Source organism: Parasteatoda tepidariorum, chromosome X2 (genome assembly GCF_043381705.1).
Source record: "Parasteatoda tepidariorum isolate YZ-2023 chromosome X2, CAS_Ptep_4.0, whole genome shotgun sequence".
Classification (NCBI taxonomy): domain Eukaryota; kingdom Metazoa; phylum Arthropoda; class Arachnida; order Araneae; family Theridiidae; genus Parasteatoda; species Parasteatoda tepidariorum.
Window position 1 is genome coordinate 52,016,499 of NC_092215.1, and position 22,509 is coordinate 52,039,007.

Genomic DNA, 22,509 nt, shown 5'->3' on the forward strand with positions numbered 1-22,509 from the left:
ATAGTGAAAGTAGTCACGGGTCATTAAAAATAATACTGAACCGAGTAACAAATTTTAATCAAAATTTATTAGGGGCCATTCACTAGTTTTCATTTGTATTCTGAATTTTCTAAAGTTTTCTTAGTTTGCTCGATTTTTTACATATTTTTATAAGTGCGATGTGATCAGGGCCGGATTAACCTATAGGCACGTGCCTAGGGCCTACGAAAAATTTGAGAGAAAAAAATTTGCTGACAAAAATAATTTAGCTTTAAAAACAACAAGCGTATTTTGCACAAAATTATAAAGATACAAATAAAAAATATAATATTTTTCGGTAATAAATTATTTTGCAGAATCTTATGATCTAATATGTTACTTTTTTGCGATTTTTGGATTCAGTGAAATCTTGTATTATGCTGTCGAATTCCAAACTACATAAAATGTCGTACTCAATAGACATAAGTGCGAGCGATGCCAAACGATCTTGATTCATTGTTGAACGCAAATAATTTTTTATCAATTTTAATCTGGAGAAAGATCTTTCTCCTTCTGCATTTGATCCAAGAATCGACAAATATATTCTTAATGCTATGTGAGCGTTAGGAAAAGTATTCACAGGTTTATCTTTAAGATAGTTATCGATCGAACTAATCATAATGGTATTATCAATATCAACTGCAATATCGGCAGTATGTCGGTATTGCAGATAAAGTTCGATAAACAAATTTGTAAATTTAAATCCATGTTAATAAAAATGTAAAAAAAAAATATGCAAGAAAATTTTAGCCTATATTTTGAAAAGAGGGGAGGAGGGGAGGGCCCAAAAACGGCTATGCCTAGGGCCCACGAAAGGTATAGTCCGGCTCTGTGCCTAGGGCCTACGAAAGGTATAATCCGGCTCTGGATGTGATTAATAATACTAATCTTGTTAATGTTTTGTTGAATATGCTTTTATAAAGAACTTTTATTTAAATTTAAAAACTACACTTGATAACCTTTTTAAATAATAGTTGAATTAATTATAATTTTGAATTGACATATTTTTGCATAGTTAAAGTAATAATTAAAAAATGGAATGAGTATAATCAAGAAAAGAGTTCTTTATCAGAAACTAGTTATTTTATCATCATGTAAAGTCTTTGAAAATTATTTTGCATTTTGTTAATGTATATAGTGCTTAATATTTTTTGAGTGCTTAAAACATGATTTTAACTAACAGCTATAAAGTTCTTTATTACTAACTTCTAGTGTTCTTAATTCTTAAGACAAAATTCATCTTGAGAAATATAGTGAAAGTAGTCTTGGGTTCAATATCTTTTAAAAGCTATCCAATGATACCGAACTCAATTTTCACCCCACCCTCCCCCTGGGTGCATAGTGGGGGTGGGGGCATCTTTTAAATTTTAAATATGAACTCTTATTTTTTATCGATTCAGATTTTCCAAAAAGAAATAACCCTTTTCGAGTTGTAAGTTTATGCATTTTTTCCACTTTTAATAAATACTAATCTTTAATCATTATGGGGCAATAAGCCTAATTAGATTTTGGCTATTATAGATGACAACTAATAATTTTTGATGTGTACCATATAACATGAATTATGTAATTGTAGAGTTCAATTTTTTTTCATGTTTGTCTACCATATTAAGTTTTTGAACCCCTAAATGAATACCTAGGTGGTCCCATTGGACCACTAAATTTTCATTGTTGGAGTGAACCCTAATCATAATAAAAATACCAATAAAAATATTTTTTTATTTCTCAAAACCAAGCCATTATTGCTGAAAATCTTATTTTTTCATATTACCACACTTCCAGGAAAAGTGTTGGCAGCAAAAAATAAAAAAATAATTAGAAAATTAAAAATTGCAGCGCCGTACTGTAAATGCTAATATAAAATAGTGTATGAAAATAAAATTGCTAAGTAGTGAAAATAAAAATAGAAAAATCCTTTGCAATTTCTATCTACTTAATATTCATTATTTGTGTTTTATTTGAGAATTATTAACATTTCTTTTAGAGAAATTTTTTTTCCCCTGCAGAATATCAGTGATCCTATGGTAATGAGTTTAATTCAAGAAACATCAAAATACCATAAATTGATCAAACAAATTTAACCACACTCAACTCCATAAATTAAATTTCTGAAAATTTCCCTTTTAATTTTACTTAATTTTTTTCTTATTCATCTCCTTTACTCTTACTGAAGAGGGGAAAATTTCACATTCTCTTGAAACCTGACCTTGGCATCACTGTGTGTTTCAATTTATACAATTATAGTTTAATGATAAGGAGGTGTGGGTTTGTAGTAGTGCTCTTTCTGAGCTAAATTTAATGCTCTTTGATGTTTGGGTGATAATAAAGAAGGAGACTTTTATGGACTTATGTATTTTACTTTGGATTTTCAAATATGCCGATTAATCTAGTGCAAAAATAAATAAGTAAATAAAATATTAAAAAAAAATCTTTCCACACTTTTTTGAAAATTCTGGTTTGAGCTTTCTGACAGTTCAAGATAGTTGAGCTTTTGCTTCAGTTTGAAGCACAGCAGAGCGGAAAACGTTATTTGTCAGATTCATTACACTATTAATACACATTATTTCAAAACACTATTAAATATTTGCTATTGCATTGTTGTCTCATATTGCATTGTTGATAAGAGAAAAAGTTATATTTTTTTTTTTCAATCATTCATGAATTAAAGCCAAGTGATATTTAGTGCAAAAAAAAAGGTTAAAATCATTCTCTTGAGTGCTTACACAGTTATAAAATGTTAACAGTGAATGTGAAATTTCACTATTCCTGTGTGATATTACAACTGATTCTTAACCTGAGAGTCCAAGTTGTTTAAGGTTGCATTAGTAGGCATAGTATCTGTTACCTCTAAGCTTAAAATATAGTACTAATAGCTTGAAAAGCTATTAGTACTATGGAAATAAATGAAGTTTTTGGTAATAAATGAATAAAGCTTGAGTGATGAAAAAAATAATTTCAAAAATAAGTTTATAGAGAATTAAAATTAGTATTAAAACACTAATATAGCAATTATATTGCTAAGTTTAATCACATCTCTAATACAGAATGTTATTTGTGTGCACTTTGAATAAAATACATTCATGAGGTTATGGCAGATTTTTTTGAATGAATATTTTGTTTTCTGTCTTTGGCAAGTGGGCATTTTGTTTTGAATGTCATGGATTAATTTAAAATATCTGCTGTCCTTTAGTGTGCAGTTAGTAAACTTTTTGGTAAAATCTTAACCCCTGATCATTGTTAAATACATGTTTTCATTAGCTGTATTGATAAATTTTTCAAAATTATCTGCTTATAAATCTGATTGGTAAATTATCTGTTTAAAGCTAGAAGATTCGATGCTGGTTCAGATGTTGTGATTGAGCTTACTGTGTCGCCTGTCACCAACAAATGATGTTTTCCTGTTCCATTCTTTCTGGGTATACCACACTGTTCAAACGTTTATGGGGTTTGATGGGTCAGGTTGGATCCATGTAGACCAAACACTTACCTCAATTCAAGTTAATAAGCATTGGTACTGCACCTCGATCTTTGCTAGAATTCGTATCACACTGTAAGAAGCAGTGTTATGTGTCTCACGCCTTTCAAAAAGAAGAAGAACTTATTTGCTCCAGCTTTTCATTCTCTTTACAGAGATGTCCAAGCTGTCGTCACTTAACCTACCCATCCACTGGAAATCCATCAATGATCAAACAATTGCAGGTGCAATTAATAGGAATACAAATTGTCCAATAGGAGTAGTATGAACAGAAATTGGTTGAATAATAGTGGAACACTGATCTAGTTCAGCTTCTGACTTGGACTTCTTTATTGACCAGTTATGACAAAATAGTCCTATTTTCAAAAAGAGTGTCTCACACACATCGTCAAGGAATCAAAGCAGGAGAGCCATCCCCTCTGTAGAGGATCAAAATCGTAATGGCATGCCTTTGGATCATCCTCAAGAATGTTTACCAGACCTTCATTATTAGAGTTGCCTGTTGTGCTACTCTAGTGCAACATAAATAAAGTATTACTATTTTAGAAAAGAGTTATGGACTTAGATGGATTTTTTGACTTTGAAACATATTTCTCTCATCAAATAGAAAAGCTTGCCGCCACCTTCAGCACACTCTCTACTTGTATTTTAAAATTATAATGAATTAATTTGTTATGATGAAATTGTTGAAAATAAATGGAATTATTTTACCTGCTAGTCAAAGTTGTATCATCATTCTATAATAAAATGTAATTCTATTTAGCTACTGACTCCTGTTTTAACATTTATCAATAGTTAATTTATAATGAATAATTTGATTAAGATAACTAATTTATGATGAATTTACAATATTGCATAATCAGTATTACATAGTTACACTTAGTATGTGTTTGTAATTTTAAAGACAAAGAAAATGACAAAATTAAAGAAAAAAAAATAGCATTTTTAAAAATACTATAATTGATGGAATTTAATTTGCATAATTATAAATTAAATAAAATTAATTTAATACTAATTTTTTCAACTTTATGGAAAAATTGAGAAAACTTTAAAAATTTCATTGTTAAAATTAGTGGCTCAATAAAAAACAATTTGAAATAGCAAGATCATGAAAGGTAATTACAAACTGGCATAGACAAATGTGTCATAAAAGAAACTTTTTAAAAAATGCTTGTATGATGATGAAGAAAATGGTGAGCAAAAGCATTGAAAATCATGTGTTTTATGTTAAAAACTTCAATAATGTGGAATGTTATAAATAGATTGTGTAAAATTTGATCTTTACTTTTTAAAATATGCATCTGTAACATTTAGTTTTAATACTTATAATTCATTTTCTTAACACTTTCTTATAAAAACCTGCCCATCTTAAAATTTGTCAATTTTGTTTCTTGTCCCATTGGCTTTTGAGATGGGCATGTTTTGTTGGATATTGTATAGTTTCCAAATTATTCATATGGTGCAAATGTTGAAACACTATAAATATTTTGAAAAATCAGTCACAGCCATTCTATCAATTAAAAAGGAAAGAAATATTTTAAAATAACATTTTTGAAGGAAAAAAAAAGTATTAACTGAATTGAAAAGAAGGGGAAGTTTACTGAAATTTCCGAAGTAAAATGTTTTAATCTGTTTAGTAATGTAAGCCAACCTTCCTTTATGCTTGTTTATCTTTATGATGATTTTTAATAAAAATTTAAGAAATAATTATGACAGCTTTCACTAAAAGTCAATGCTATGTACCTGTTACAGGTCATAAAGCCATTCTAACAGTTTTATGCTTTGATTATTACTTTACTCAGTAATTCATAATTAAAATAAGAAATCTTAAATATTAATGAAATACATCAATTTGCCTCGCTCTTTATTTATTAGCAAAATTTTGAGTCATAATTTCCGGTGTAACATTTATAAATATTATACTAATACTCATTTTTTTATTTGATTTGTTTTGAATTCTTCAGAAATCTTTTACACTCTTTATATTTATTAAATTACAGGATAGAGAAGGCTATTGTAGGTGGATATGAAAAGACAGTGAAATCATTCAATATTTGCTCCAAATGAAAGCCCTTTCCAAACATTCGTTCAAATTATGATGCACTCATTCATTTTGGGGTAGCACCTGGACAAAGGCTTGCAATAGCTATCAGATCTTTGATGAAAGGTAATTATTCTCCCAATTTTTTTTTTAAAAATTCGGACCTGAGTGTAATGTTAATATCCATTAAGAATTGACAAGTTAAACAATTTCTTATTGTTCTTTAATCTTCTAAGAAATATATTCTGTACTAAAGGATATAGTTACCCCTAAATAATTTTTGTTTGCTTTGATAGTTTTTTTCTTCATTCCTTTGTCAAGATGACAAAATACATTAAAATTATATTGTAGTTTCCATAATATCAATTTTCTTTATTTCCATTGCAATTGCTGAAAATTCTGATTTTACACTTTTTTGTTCTGATAGTTATCAATAATAGCTTTACAGTCTTCAACGTCTTGTATGGTTAACTCAGGAATGCCTCTGAGTATGATTTGTAAATTGGAACAAAGGGTATCAGCCACCATTTATAACTAATCCTGAATAAAAGATTGGACCCTAAAAATTCTTTGTGACCTTATAAAAGCTAAAAATTATGTATTTAATATATATATACACTGATGAAAAAAAATCCTAACACCACAAACAAGAAAAATTATTGTAGAGTAATGAAATTCTGACAATGCGTTTGTCTGAGTAACATATTTAATTGATTAAAGTGTTAAGATTACAGGTTAATTCAATTAAGATAAAAACCATTTCAAATATAAAATAGTGGTACATTAATAACCAGTGTAACTATCAGAATTCTGAATACAAGCATGCATTGTGTCATACAGATGCCATATGCTATTTTGTGGGATGGAGTTACATGCCTTTTGCACTTGGTCAGTCAATACGGGATTATAGTTGATGCTGAAGTTGTCATCCAATGAATTCCCATACATGCTCGTTTGGTGGATGATCTGGTGATCTAGCGGGCCTGGCAACATGCCAACATTCTGTAGAGCATGTTGGGTTACAACCACAGAATGAGGGTGAGTGTTATCTTGTTGGAAAATACCCCCTTAAATGCTACTCATGAATGGCAACCAAACAGATTGAATCACCTGGTTGACATACAAATTTGCAGTCAACGTGCGTGAATAACTATGAGGGTGCTCATACTGTCAGGAAATTGTACCCCAGACCATAACTCCAGATGTAGGTCCAGTGTGTCAAGGCTGTAGACTGGACTGGCAGACGCTCACTTGGCCTCTTTCTAACCAATATACGGCTATCACTGGCATCAAGGCAGAACAGAATTTCACCACAAAACACAATAGATCATTCTTTCCTCCAGTAAGCTCTAAATTGACATCACTCACGATGTTAACGGCAGTGCTTCAGAGTAAGTGGAATGTAAGTCTCGCCCGGAGATGTACTTGAAATAGTCAATTTGTAACAATTCGTTATGTCACTGTAGTATCAACTGCAACTCTAATTTCTGATGCAGATGAGGTACAACTATAGAACATGTATTTAAAGTTACTCTGATTAGCATGATCACAGTGGCGCTACAAACTTATGCGCCAAGTGTGAAATTTGAATAGACATCTTTTAGTTGTATAAACAAGCCTACCAAATTTAGTTTATTTAGCACAACTCATTCTTGGTGTTGGATTTTTCCCCCGTCAGTATATATATATATATATATATATATAAAAGCTGCTATAATATGATAGTTTAGTATTGAACAGAGAGTTAAAAATTGTTTTGCTGTAAAGAGTCTAAAATAAATTTCACTGGTCTTGATACTGAATTGTTCATATTTCAAATTGTGTAATAAAACTGAAATAGTGCATTTAATAGTGTAAAAGTAAAATCTTTTGCAAATCTTTTTTTAAAATTATAGTAAATTGTATATTATAGGGTATAGAGTGATTGCTTTTTGGCACTATAATGCAATTCTATGCTGATAATTTTAAAATTAGTCATATAAGTTATCATGTGTTGATGCCATATCGCAATTCAAGACTACACATGTTTCTAATTTGAGTTATGTCCATTTTTTAAAAAAAATATATATCATGACACTACAACCTTTCATTTATTTGATCTGCTTTTTAAGATATAAAATTGCATATATCAATTCAAATTAAAATCACTTTTTCTGGTACAATGCATTGTTGCTTATATTTAATAGAATTTTGATTAGTTATTGCTGTTTCAATGCTTTTTTACCAAGTGAATCCTTGAGATTAGCCATATTTTTAAGTCGTCAGTATTCCGAAATTATATCACTTTACTATTTATTGACTATCATTTCGTAATATTTTTATATGTCGATTTTTCAGCATTGAATGATTGATTGAGTAATCATCGGAACCACTTTACTGATCATGTGAGAAAATGAAGTCCAATTTGTCTTCATATCAAACTTTATAGTAGTTTTATTTTCTAAAACATTTTTTTCCACTTCTAGGTAGGTATTTGATGTGATGTAGGACATCAGTGGCATCCTTATAACTGTTCTACTCATTAATGCATTGACACATTTTGAATAATTCGATTTTGAAAACTTTTCAAAAACTGTAAAAGTAACATTCAGAAACATTAACTGAATCGGATATTTTGGACAGTGTGAAAAATAAAAACAATCCAGCAATAAATTGTGAGGAAGATAAAGAGAGAAATGATGAAATCACCAAACCTTCATATGATGAAATGTTAAAATCATTTGCAACAATTCGATAGTAGATAATAATTTGCGAGATAAAGGTGTATCAATTGCTATTTTAATTATGTCTAGTGTTATTAATTTCAAACCAGTTTTGTGTTTAAGTTCTTCAAATAGGGATTTTCTATTTAACGATTTTTCCATATAAGGAATTCTTTATTGGGACTTAGCGGCTTTGTTAAATGTAGGTCCAACTGTGTATATATATATAGTTGCCAACTTTACTGGATTTTCTAGTAGACTACTGGATTTTTCCAGTTTCTCCTGGTCTAATGGTTTAATAAAAATTCTCCTTGCTTTTTTTAATTTTAGGAAATTCTCTAAAATTGAGTAAGTTTCCTTAAAAAATCCCTATTGAAATAGAATTTTTTATGCAGATTATTGCTTGTTTGAATATTTAAATAATTGTTACTAATATGTAAGGAAGCGAGCCTCACTAACAAAATTCAGTTATTTATCTTTGATGAATCAAATGCCTATTACTATTCAAAATTATAAATAAACATAATATATAACATTTCAAGATCATTTAATATGAAATCATAACTGGAAAATATTGCAGTTTTTCTATTTTGATGACTATAAAAATCCCTAAAACTATCTGTATATAGTATATTTTGAAAAAATTATCATGAAATTTATATTATTTTGTAAAATCTTCTTGATTTTTTCCTATTCGTGTTGGCAGCTATGGTATATATATATATATATATCATTAAAGTTAATCATTAAATTATATATATATATATATATACAGTAAACGATCGGGACCATCGCTATTCCAGATAACTGATTTTTCTGGTTTTCTGAATAGCTTCAAAAAGCCGTTTTTTTTTATTGTCAAACTCAACTAAAAATATATATATTTAGAAATAATCTTAAAAGGAAGAAAAAACGATGAAGTAATACACTTATGATTGTTTCCAAAATGATGGTAAGGTAAACATCTTTCAAAAAAGAAACAAAAATCTTGAAATCTTATGAGGAAAAATTTTTTTTTTTTAAAAATGGCGGGAAAATTTATCGAATTTCGTTTCGGTTTTTTGGTTTTCCGGTTTTCTGATTTCCGGATTACGTGTTCTGTACTGTATATGCATTTATATATATATATATATAATTGTGGCTGTATTGAAATCCTTTAAAAGTCAGTCACTGTTCAAATAAAGGTTATTTTCTTATAAAATTGAGAGTAGCAAATATTAGCTGTGGTTAAGATTTTTTTTTTTAATGTAAGCTGTTATTTTTATGGAATTGAATCTTGAATTATTCACTAAAGGCATATCAAAAAATATGTCGTATTTATTATATAATTATTAGTATTTTTGATATTTATATTATTAGTATTTTGTATATAATTATTAGTATTTAATTATTATAATTACATACTAGTATATAATTATTAGTATTTTGATATTTGGGGTTTTCACCATTAGTAACTTTCTGTTCATAAAGTTCAAATTGTCGTTTAAATTACACACTAATTGCAACAAATTCAAATTACAGCACTTTTAAATGTCTTTTTCTTTTGAAATATCTTGCGTGCATTTTAATTAGTATCTTGTGTTTATTAATTTTTATTTTCTTTACAGGAAAGGAGACATGGCTGTGCTTGCTGAAATTCGAAATTTTGTGATGACTTATAATATTAAACAGACTTTAATAGCTGAGATGACTAAAATGAGCCAACCTTATGTTAGTCGATTTTTTAGAGGAGACATTCAAGATATGCCAGATCGCACGAAAAACGTTTTTTTCATGTGGTATTTAACTTGTAAAAATAATCCCCTAAAACTAGGTGAGTTTTGTATTAATTTTAAAATGTGTTTTATTAAAATATACAATATTCAAATATTCACACTTTTAAAAGAATATGTTTGTTTTTTTTTTTTTTTTTTTTTTTTTTTTTTTTTTTTTTTGAATTGATGGTATGTTTTTTCCAATCTTTATTTTAAAGGCAAGTAAATTTATGCTGAAGATTCTGCTTTTTGATCTTAGTATTATTTTGCAATTTTATAAATTGACTCTTGTTTTTTACTGGAAGATTTTTAAATTTTAAAGTTTTTTCCTAAATTTCTAAAAATGAAAGAAACTTTTTTAACTCCGTTTTATTTGTTTAGTTTAAGAAAGATAAGAATTAAGTGAAATTTTTTGGGATTTTTTTTTCTGGAGGCACTGTCTTCTAATTGCATAAATTTTTTAAAATTTTTAACTGTACTTTATTATTTTTTTTACTTATTACTTTTACTATTTGATTATTACTTTTTAAAATTTTCAGTGCTTTTAAGTTATTTTCTGAAAAAACTTAATTATATTTGGAGATAAGATTTTAAAAAAAGTATGAAATGAGGGCTTTTCACTATTTTAACCTTTAGCAAATGCAGTAAAAAATCTTATGTTATCCAAATTTACCATGCCAGTGAAAGTTAAAAAAGTTGAAAATAAAAAAGCAACAATTAAATTGAATTGATTTAAAAACAATTGAAATAAAAGGTTCAATAATCTCAGATTTGTTTAATATTATGAGTGTAGGGACCATATAATAATTTACTTCTGACAAAAATTTTTAGCTTCAATACTCATTGTATTTACATTTCAAAAATATAGAACATTTTATTCATCATTTGATTAAAGAAATAATGAACCAATTTAAAAATTTTAATAAAAGTTTAAAAGGGTTTTTTCTCCAATTTACATTTGTAATATGAATTTATTCAGGTTTTCTTAGTTTCCTTAATTCGTTACACTTTATAAATTCAGTATGATCAATAATATTAATCTTGCAATTTTTTGCTGAATAGAATTTTATAAATAAGTTTTATTTAAATCTAAAAAATACACCCAGATTATAGCTTAACTAATAAATTGGAATTCACTTTTTTTATATAATTAAAAAAAGTTATTATTAGTTTTAAAAATAGAATGAGTGACTCAATGCGGAAGATATTTAATATTGTGCAAAATTGTTATTGTGGTGGCTAATAAAAGCAAGAAAAGAGCCCTTTGTCAGAAACTACTTATTTTATTATGATCATGTAAAGTCTTGGAAAATGTTTTTACATTTTGTTGATGTAAGAATTTTCACCAGTAGAAAGAAAAAATTTTATTAGTGCACATATCCTAATTAGGATTCTTTTTTTTCCAAAAAAAAAGTGCTTAAAAATATTTTTTGAGTGCTTTAGAGGTGCTTATTTTTTGTTGAAAAATTTGGCTATGCACCAGAGCAATATAAAAAAAATCAACAGAATTTTTTGTTTTAATTGAGATTGGGGAACTTTGTTATTTCACTTATAAAAAAAATCTTGAATTGCTAAAGACCCCTTTCTATTTTCTTAATGACCAGAAGCAAAAACATCTTCTCAATTTTTATGATGAATCATATGACATCATGTAAAGAAAATAATAAAAAAAAATAAGAAACTTTGTTTTTATTCGATAAAAAAAATCTTTAAATACAAGATGACTTGATGCCACTTTTTATTTTTTTTAATGGCAAAAAACAGAAATTTCCTCTCCTTTTTTTATGTTGAAATATGGGAACAAATTTTTCAGGCATCAGCTCTCAATGTTTGGAGATTTTTTTTCTTGCCAACTAATTTTGGCATATTTTTATTGGTGTCACTTTCATCACACACTGAAAACATAATCAAATATTGCAACCCTAATAAATATGTAGTTCACTTATACTCATAAATTTGAATATGGTATTTCCTTTTATAAAAACATAGTTAAAACTTATCTTACTGCATGCCTTACAATAAAATATTATGCCTTTGTTACTATAAGTGTATTAAAGATAATTTATGGTATATAACCGGCAATTTGTTAGATATCCCTACATAATAATGTTGTATCAGTTGGGACTTTTGACAGGTGATCCAACTCTGCACATATTGTTTTCATAATAGATCATTAAGTTTCTTAAAAAGGAATCTTTTTCTTGTTTGAAAAATCATTTAAGTTTTTAAATGGTTAGTTAGTGCAGTAGATTTCTATTTGTTTTATCCATAGACATATAGATAACCAATCCAAATCTTCCTGTACATAGGTCATATTAGTGTGAAGATGTGCAATCAGCATCTAATACAATCAGTAAATTTGTATCCTTGTTCAATCGTTTGAATATCTATGTCATTGACTTTCATTACATGCAGACTTAAAAAAAAATGAAAAGCTTTCTACAAATACGAAATCTCAATTAAAAAACTTTTTGCAAGTAATTGGTTAACTCTCGTAACAAGTCTCAACCTTTTTTGACGCCATCTCATTTTGGAGATATTTGTTTGAAAATCGTGGATTTTTTAAAAAAATGTTTTAATTTTTATAAAACCCTATATTGATTCATTCCACAGAGATAAGTTTGGTAAAAAAAACCCAAAAAGCTGGAAATAGAAATCCAAAAATGTTCTGTGCAAAAGCACTTTTCAAATAATAAGAAAAAATACCTGAAATTCAAGCAAGAAAAAGTGTAGGTAGGAAGCATTTATCCACAGAATGTTAACAATGTTTTAATAAAAATATCAATGTGAGATTTTATTTATTTAAATTGTGTCAATATGAATCTCAATGTGTGATTATTAAATCATGCGAACATGAATCTCAATATTTAATTTTGAAATTGCTTAAATCGAATCTCAATGTTTATATTTTAAATCTTGTAAATATGAATTCTGATGTATGATTTTTAAGTAACTTAAATACAAGTCATAATAGTGGAATTTAAATCGAGTGAATACGAAACGGGATGATTCATATAAAATCAGAAAAATATGAAACTATCTCTCAATCTTAAATTCTTTAAACGCGAATGGCAATGTGTGATTTTAAATTATGTGAACATGAATCACAATATCTGATTTTAAATCGTGAATGTAATTTTAAATCTCATTTGCGAAGGTAATTTTAAATCTCATTGTGAGGAAATCATGTTAAAACAAATTTTCCCCTCCTGAAATTCTGAAAAAATGTGTTTTTGTTTAAAAGGCGTTTTTTTTAAAAAAAAAATTTTTTTTTCTAAAATTTAAAAAGCAAAAACTACTAATCCCTGACACCAGTATGCCTGAAAGTTAAATGCAATAAGGTAATCTCGGAAAAAGTGGGGCTGCACAAAGCAGAGAAAAAAAATTTTCATATCAATCTCTGCCAGCTTGACCTGCACCTTTGAATAAGGGAATTTATACTGTTTTTTTAGTAATATTAGACTATTTTCTGCAAACAGCGTAAATGCTTTCACGTACATTACACATACCTGATTATATGAGCCATTATCAAGTTTCTTCAATGATTTTCCCTTGTATTAGGACTAATTTTTTTTTTTTTTTACACCACACTTTTTTTTTGGTAAACAATCATTAGATAATAAAAGGTATGGTTTTAATTTACAGCTGTCCCAGAGTGCAATGAAATCTCGTTAGTAGGGTTCATACACAACCTGTCAAATTTTTCACTGCATTTTCATTTTTGCTTATTTGTAACAAAAATTTGAAAAGTTTTATAGAATAAATTTTTTCAGCCACTCTTTAAATAATTCTATTTTTTTGTAAACGCAATTGATGAAAACTTTTTTTTAAGCACAAATGTGTCCAAGTTCTGGAATTAAAAGAATGGTGTCTGAATCTGGTGATCTAATTCCTCTTAAAAGAGAACGATTCACATTCAAAGGCTCCCATCTTGCTGTGTTAGAAAAATATTATGAACAAGATCCTTACCCGGATACTCAAGTGCGAGAACAGATTGTTGAACAATGCAACAAAGCTGCTGAAAAATGTGGTAATTGTATCTCTCTATTTTATTTGCAAACACTTGTTTTCATTTTGCTCTTTTAGTTGATGTGCTAAGTTAAAGAAATTGATTGCAAAAATATTACTAGTAAATTCATCACTTAGAAATCATTTTCTTCTGATTTTCATTAAAACTTATCAAAATTTATGCAAGGCGATAAAAAATTTTGTGCTTGAGCAATTATCCCACTGTATCACTAACTTGAATGTGACGCTTCTGTATAACTCCATTTTTGCTGCTTGATAAGTTGAAAATTTTCTTAGTTTGAAAAATAGAGGATGTGAAAATCACATAAAAAGAGATCATGATTGTTAGACAGGTGCTGAATGTCTGCAACTTCTAGGTCACAATATTTTTGATGTTGGAACCTGCATTATCATGAAGCACACTTACCCAATTTTGCAGTTTTCTTGGATGTTTCACTTTAATTGTGTGTATTAATCTCTCCAAGGTTTTGTTGTTACATGTTCCAATGATGGAGATTTCCTTGTTTCTTAAAATCAATAAGATACAGGCCCTGGTAGTCAAAGAACATGGTAAGTTTTACTTTTTCTAACAGAGGACTGACTGTTGAACTACTTGGGATGAGAGAACATATGATGACACCACTGTGTAGTGTGACTAGAGCTCTGAGTAGTAGCAACAACTCCGTATACATTCTTCATTGTCAGCTGAATGATAGTTGGCTTTTGTTCTTCAGCTGCCAAAAAAGAAAAACAGCACATTGGTCATATTTTTATACATTCAGTAATAATGCTATTGTTTAGGATTCAGATTTTTTCTCCCACACTCCAGAAATAAATGAATTCTATACTAATTTCCTGTCTAGATATCAGTAGTGTGCTCATTTGCGCATATCTTTTTGACAGTGATATTTTCTTTTCAGAGACTCAAATTTTTTAAGAGCAACTTTAAAACGAAAGTGATAGAAAAAGCATTTAACCCTTTAGTTGTCTAATTTGAATAATTTCATATTTTGATTCGAACAAGTCAAACTGACTTATCTAATGTTATGAGTAAACTCTGTGTTTATAAAGCACAAAACATTATTAAAAATTTGTCTTTTATAGGGAATGCTAGAGCACTATTATGAGACTTTTTAAATAGGTTATATTTGTAACCATAAATAAAATTTTATGAAATTTTTTTGTTGTTGTATGTAATGTAACTTTTGTATAAAATAGCAGTAATATTAAAATATCATGCTTGTGAATTTCTCATAAAAATTTTTTTTTCTTTTTTTTGTGCGCAGAGAACGGAAGCCTTGTTAAAAATGCAGTTGAGAATTGTAGAATAAAATCTTTTCATTTCAATAGAAACTAGGGGGCTCCGCCCCCTGCTTCGCAATCTTATAAAAACATTTTAACAAATTTAAATTTTAAAATAAAAATGCCAGATATTGAAATCAATTACTTAATGAAATTTATACACTTCTCTGCCCCCTTCACAATTTGATTATCTTTTATTCATGTAGCTGAGAAATTTGGAGCTGTAGCAGAGAATATATCTCAATAAGAAATGCTTTCCCGTTTAGAATTCCGCCATTCATTTCTCTGACGTCTGCCAGAGATATTTCGACGCCTGATAGCAGGCATTTTATTTAGGCAGCAGGCACTAAATAAAAAAAATTGAACTAAATAACTAAGATATCGTTTTAAATCTCAAATCAAAATAATTGTTTGTAGAAAGTTTGTTTTGGTTTGAATATTCGCACGTTTGTTTTGGTTTGAATATTCGCACGATGCCATTGCCATTCTATTGTAACGAAACAAAAAATTTATCATGAAACTAAAAATTTATCAAAGGAACTAAAGATATTGAATTCTTTTTTTAAGAAATTCAGTTCCGTTTTTTTTATCCACTCTTATTTTTGTTTATCAATCTATTAATTCAGAAATGCTTTAAATCAAACGATGCTTACGGAAACAATGCTTATGCGAACCACCCGAAAAATGATTTGCTGAATTCTCATTGGTTGAAACTAAATTATTAATTTTATTAATTAATTAAAGGAAATTTTCATAATTTAAGACCTTATTGCACATCTACATAACAATACCTTTAAAACGACACCTTATTTGTTTAATTCTGTTGTGTAGTTTGGGAGTTTTTAGCGAGACAAAATATTGCTAGCCTATTAATATATAGATAAGGAGAAACTATTAAGAAAGTAATTTTCTACGATGTTTTGATTTAAGCCAGGGGTGGCAAGCTTCTTCCATTGTTAAAAAAAACCATGGAAAAAAACTGCCCTGGAAGAAATAGGTTTCTTCCAGCCCAAGTGAAAGAAACTCTTTTTAGTAAAGAAATATCAAGTGTTAAAGTTGATATCAATTATAATTGCAATCTAGTTTCAATAATAATATTAATTTCCAAGTCATTTAATAAATCATTTTTAAATAATTGAAAGTAAAAAAACCAAAAATTGGGAAAAATGAATTTATTTAATATCTTAAGAAGTTAAAACAAATATAGTTTTTTTTTTTATGAATGTTTTTCGTAAAAAAAAGTTTAGTAGAACTTTATTTTATAATCACATAAAGAACTTTTTAAACATTGTAAAAAATGATTAATTGTATATTACGAAAAACTGCAGTAGCATACTCAATTTTCGTAATCAAATGCTGTTATTTAGCATTCTAAAAGTCTTTATCAATCGATATTTTTAATGGAGATTTTAAAAATATATGTTAATTATAATTTATAAAATAAATCAAAATTCTTTTTAATTTTTATTCAGTAATTACCAAATTCCATTATCAAATCATTGATTAATTACGTAAAAGTGGTAAACAATTTTAAAACTTTTGCAATATTTGAACTGGAAATCATGAAAATGTTCATGGAACATTTTAAAGTGCATTTTTTGTTATAAAGTATTTAATTTTTATTTGAATATAAATATTATAGTTAAGTATTGTTTCATTAAGTTTTTTTATATTTCGATTGCTTTGCGCTATTTTGCTTAGGATTCACTATTATAACTTTAAAGTGAAAAGATTTTTCTAAAAATGCATTAGCTTAAAAAATTTTATCAGTTGAAAAAGAAAATTAACTAAGTAATGATTTTAAAATAATAATTTTTAATCAATATTTTATTAACGAATATTTTTTTTTGATAATAAATTTTTTTAACAGTAAAATATAAGTACATATAATTGTTTGAAATGTAAATCTACACTTTTATTTAAGGAAATAAGGATGACATTATTCCAGTTTCAATGTAAATTGTTATAAGAGGTTTTAGAGATTTTAAAATTCTGTATAAAACAGAAATGAAAGTAAAAATTATTTTTTGAAACTAAATGTAAGAAATTTTGCTTCCTTATTCTATATTAAATTTTATTTGTCTTTAATTTGAACTATTCATTAAATATTCATTGTTCAACAATTAGGTCATTTTTAGTTTCTTTCATTTCTTCCACTTGGAAGAAATAGATTTTTTCTGTACAAAATACCAACCCTGATTTAAAATTCATTAAAGGAAACTCTTTATCATGCAATTATTCTGTACTTTCCAGAAAAACAAAACTGTAAAGAAATATAAGGTTTGATTTAAGCTAATTGTTTATGTATTTTGAAATTTAAAAAAAATTTCTCTGCTTTTTTTTTTTGTCAAACATAACAATACAGAATTGATATCATTTAAACAGATGTAAACTGATAAGTAATGAATTAAAAAGTCATTTTTCATTATAGAGAATGATTTAATCAGGTTATTTTTTTAATCAAAAATAAAAGAAATGTGACTCATGGGGAAAGAGAGAAGAAGTTGTAAGTAAAGTGTTGTTGAAAAATTATTTGCAAGTTTTGAAATAAATTTTTCAGAAAATTCTATAATACTTTGATGACTTCTCATCTCTTCAATTTGGATTATTTTTGAGGTTCAAATTTCAAATACTGAGATAAAATAAAGCTTTAATAATTCGAAAGTAAAATTATATAAGTGTGCTAACTTTATATCAATGCCTGCTACCTTTAACAAAACCAATTTTTTAACATTAAAAAACTTCGATTTTTTTTTTTTTTAATCATGTTTGGGTCCTTGGAAGCCAGGTTAATTAGAACTCAGGGAACTCTTAGTATTGCAGATAATGCGTTATAAATTCCCCAAAAATGTGAAATATGAAAGAAAATCTTGCTAATTTTTTTTCTTTATTTTGACAAAATACGTAACATTAATAATAAATCTGGTAAAATGTTTGATCTGTTACTCTTTATTCTTTACTGCTCTAAATGTATAAAAAATTATGCTTAGTTAATTAGTTTGCTTGGTGCCATTTTATCTATTTTTTGTATGTAATGTTTTGTGTTTTTCTTTCTCTGTGTTTAGAGTGGCCTTTATCCGATAGAGACACTGTTACTCTTCCTGTTGTAAACAATTGGTTCAACAATCGGAGAAAAGATGCTAAGAAGCAAATGCGTCTGAAACACGGTATGCGAATTTGCTAATTGGATGAGACTAATGAATAAATTTTTTTATCTCTCTATAACATAATCTGTCCCTTGCAGGATCCATAGTAATGGCTTAAAGCTTATGCACGTAAAATCTAAATAAACTTAAAAGCTTTAGTTACTGTTTCTATTGACCAGTACAGGGGTCTGTTTAGAAGAAATTTGGGTCTGTTAATGGACCATTCACAAAATATCTTTTCATGAAAACAGACTCTTCACAAAATAATTTATTTTTTAATCGGACCCTTCACAAATTTGTTTATCTTCATTATTGTTTTGTTAATTGAATAAACCCTGCCCCGGGAGGGGGGGGGGAGGACGGTTCGGGACAAACTAAGTTTCCCTAAGTTTAAATTCCAAATGTAGTATTCTAAGAAAATATTTCTACTTTTACAAACATCATGTGCGTATTCTTATTAATATTAAATCATAATTTTTTTTGGAAATAAACAATTGATCAATTTATATTTATTCATAAAATTAATTGAATATTATGTAAATAAAAATTAATTTTTGGCAATTTTTTAAATAAAATAGTATAAATTTAAGAATTGTTTAAATTTACTTAATGCGTAACGCATTAAAAGTCATACATTACAAAGTTGTGTTATTTAAAATATGTCAATTGAAATTATTAAAAATGTGAGTGATTTTGTTTCCATTATTCATCCGAAATGAATATTCTTTGTTGAGAAGTATAGGCTAAATACCAAATATTTCTATGTTGCATCTCTAATTTAGTAACAGCAATTGTTGAGTAGAATCTTGTATCTATTCACAATTTAAAAACTTCTTGAAAAGGTTTTTAGCAATTTTTGCAATAGCAGGACCCTATTTGCACAAATTCAAAAAAGCAGGACCCTGGTTGAAAGAATGTAACTTAACGCTTATTTTATGTTCACAAATTATGAATAGTTTTTTCTCAATTTTACAAAAACAGGACCTTTCACAAAATGTCTGGACAGACCCCTGCAGTAGCTAAAAGATTTCAATGTCTGTATTCTTATTACAGTTTGTAGTTTTTTTTTTTTTTNTTTTTTTTTTTTTTTTTTTTTTTTTTTTTTTTTTTTTTTTTTTTTTTTTTTGTGATTCTGTACCAATGCTAAGCTTCTACAATTAACTTGGGATAATATATTAAAAATACTTTTTCTCTAAGAAATTTGTTTCCACAAAGAAAAAGAACTGAGCACACAAATTAAAACAGAAACTATGCATTAAGAAATTCTTAATTTTTTGACTGACAATGATGTCATGAACTTAGCCTTTCTCACTTTATTTCCTTTCAACAAAGACGTTAGCAATTTCCCAGAATCTTGAAAGTCTAGCTTCTTTTGACTATGATTGTGCAAAACTGTCAGCACAGAAAACCAAATCAGCATACCATCCTTTTATATGTGATTGTTGGTGCGGGGACCACTGAATTTTATTTAGATTTTGGTTGATCAGAATTTGGTTGTCTCAGCAGGGGTCTGTCCAGGCCGAATTTACTACCGTTTAGCGGTACCTTCACAAATTCAATTTTAGGTGAAACGGTAGTTTCACAAATTCAACTTTAGGAAAAACGGTAGTTTCACAAAATACTTTTTCTTAAAATTTTATTTTTTAATCCTTTAAGAAACGATAAATCTATATTTTTGCCATGTTTTTGTATTGATTTTGTAATATAATTTTTAATTTTTCACAAATTATGTCTAAATTTTCACAAAATAGGTACCTTTCAGAAAAACCTAGACAGACCCCTGCTCAGACCAACCCGCCAGGGAACCCTGACCCACTCATCTAATTTCTCTAAACAAGCTTTATTTGGATAACTGAATTTTTCAAATAAAACAAATCTTTATTTTCCATTTCCATACATACTGCTCATCATACGGTCTATCTGAACTGTGATTGTACTTAGAATTCTGGCTTGGCGATAATCTCGTTGCCACAGTAAGTTCAACATTAAAGAAATTTAAGCCTCTGACTTGCTTAAAGTTGTGATTATTTGTAAATATGTCAAAAATTTTTCATGTTCAAAAGGAGATTTTATCTTATTTCATAATCGACATTGAACAGCCCACTGAATTCTGAGTTAATGACTATCAATGTCAACTCCATATCCTTGTAATTTTGAACCCTACCCAAATGACAGAAGAACTCCTGGATTAAGCATTGGGACAAAGTAGCTTTTGTGGAGGACTTTTTTGATGGAACTAACCAAACCCGCATTTGCATTACATGTAGAGGAAAACCTACCATGGTTAGCTCTACTTCAAGGGGGTTTTAACCCATGATGCAGCGTGGTACAAACTTGGAACAAAATTCATATCAACCAGCTATGGCTCAGATTCCAACTTGAGTCACCTCATTGGGAGATGAAAGCTCTATCTCCTGAGCCATTGTGGCTCTCTTGGAGAAATTGTTGAAATTTAAGGTCTTTCCTATTATAGTAAATATTTCAATTTTAGCTTCTTCAGCTTACTTGACAAAAGTACAAATGAAAATGGCTTATGATTTTTTTATTTTATTGTTTAACCCAGAAATTTAATTTGTATTGAGAAAATCAAATTCTCTATTAATATAAGATTCTTTTTTCTAAGCTTCTGTACACACATATTTAATTCTTTTTGAAAAATATCTAATTTTTGTTACTTGAAGGTTGACTTTTCAAATTGTACTGAAACTATTATCTTACTTAGGCATTGATTGACAACTTCAAAAATATTTAAATTTTCAATCAATTCAGTTTCCCAATCAAATAATTCTAAAATATTGTTTAGTATAAACTTTACTGTATGATGCTTACTTTTAATTCTTAAAGATAGATTACTATTACTACACTTAAAAGCTTGCAAGTTATACATATTTTTTACAGGTTTAGCCAATATTAATGTCCAGTCATCTTATCAAGCTTCTTTTTCAAGTGTTGTGCCCACAGGTAAATGGTCTCCTCGATCCATGTCTTCATCCTCATCCTCATCGTATCATTATCAAGGTTTTTCAAATGAAATAACTGAAAGTGATAGCTCATCAACATCTGAACGAATTATAGAGAATGATGTAAACTCTAAGAATAACATACCCGAACAAGAATCTTGTGATATGAAGCATATTTTAGCGTATGAACCTGAAGCTCAAAGGTTATAATTTTTAAAACTTGCATGGTTGTTGTTATATTTTCCTTTAAAAATCTGATGTAAAGGCATCTAAAATGTGAAATGATATTGTTGATTTTTCTTTATACATAATAGTGTGATGAGTTTTATATATCGTTTTCGTGATCACACCAAGGGCAGAAAATATTTGGTTACAGGTGGTGAAAACGAATTCATGCTGTGATAAATTTGCATGCTTTGCGAAAATAGGTCTCAGATTTTTGGGATCTTCATGTGCCTGATACTGTAAGTAGTGTGCTAAAACTGAAAAAAAGTTTTTCATGTTATGCTGTTTTGTTATAGTTGAAGATGCTCAGATAAACTTTGAAAGTGTTCAGTCTCTAATGACAGTTAAAGTTTTCCAGAGTATAATTGCTTAGAGAAAAAATATGAACTAAGAAATTTAAGGAGTGATTATGATGCTATCAATTCAAAAATCAATAGCTACAGATCTAACAGAAGTCCATATTGTACTAAGAAACACCTGTAATCTAGTATTTGTGTAAATGGCTAAGTTTTGAAAGATTTATATTATTTTGTAGATAAATAGATGTTGAATATTTTAACCCCTGTTGATAAACAATCAACGAAACAATAGGGTTTCTCACATGTTAACATTTGTTTCAAAATTGAGTATCTTTCTACTTTTTTCTTTTTATAAAAAATGTTTTAACATGTTAAGTGCCACCATGCATTATTAAAAATGGCTTTGTGGAATTAAAATGTTTAAAATTCCCAGTATAATTAGTGTTATATTGTCTAAATCATGTTTTTTGAAAATCCATTGAGTTTTGTAAATAATAGAAAAAGACAATGTTTTTACTGATGTATAATTACTGCACAAGTGAATTCAGAAAATATTTCAGTGTATTCCAGAACATAAGA

At 27.9% G+C, this 22,509-nt stretch overlaps 1 protein-coding gene across 1 annotated transcript in view; it reads left to right on the forward strand.

The window, feature by feature from the left end:
* The window catches only part of LOC107452696 (homeobox-containing protein 1), a 28,841-nt gene extending 7,150 nt beyond the window's left edge, over window positions 1–21,691 (forward strand). The window contains exons 2-5 of the mRNA XM_043040010.2: window positions 9,844–10,049; window positions 13,823–14,020; window positions 18,366–18,467; window positions 21,345–21,691. Of these exons, the coding sequence (XP_042895944.1) occupies window positions 9,844–10,049; window positions 13,823–14,020; window positions 18,366–18,467; window positions 21,345–21,616 (778 nt within the window). The 3' untranslated portion in view covers window positions 21,617–21,691. The remainder of the gene's footprint in view (window positions 1–9,843; window positions 10,050–13,822; window positions 14,021–18,365; window positions 18,468–21,344) is intronic.
* The last annotated feature ends 818 nt before the right edge of the window (window positions 21,692–22,509 follow it).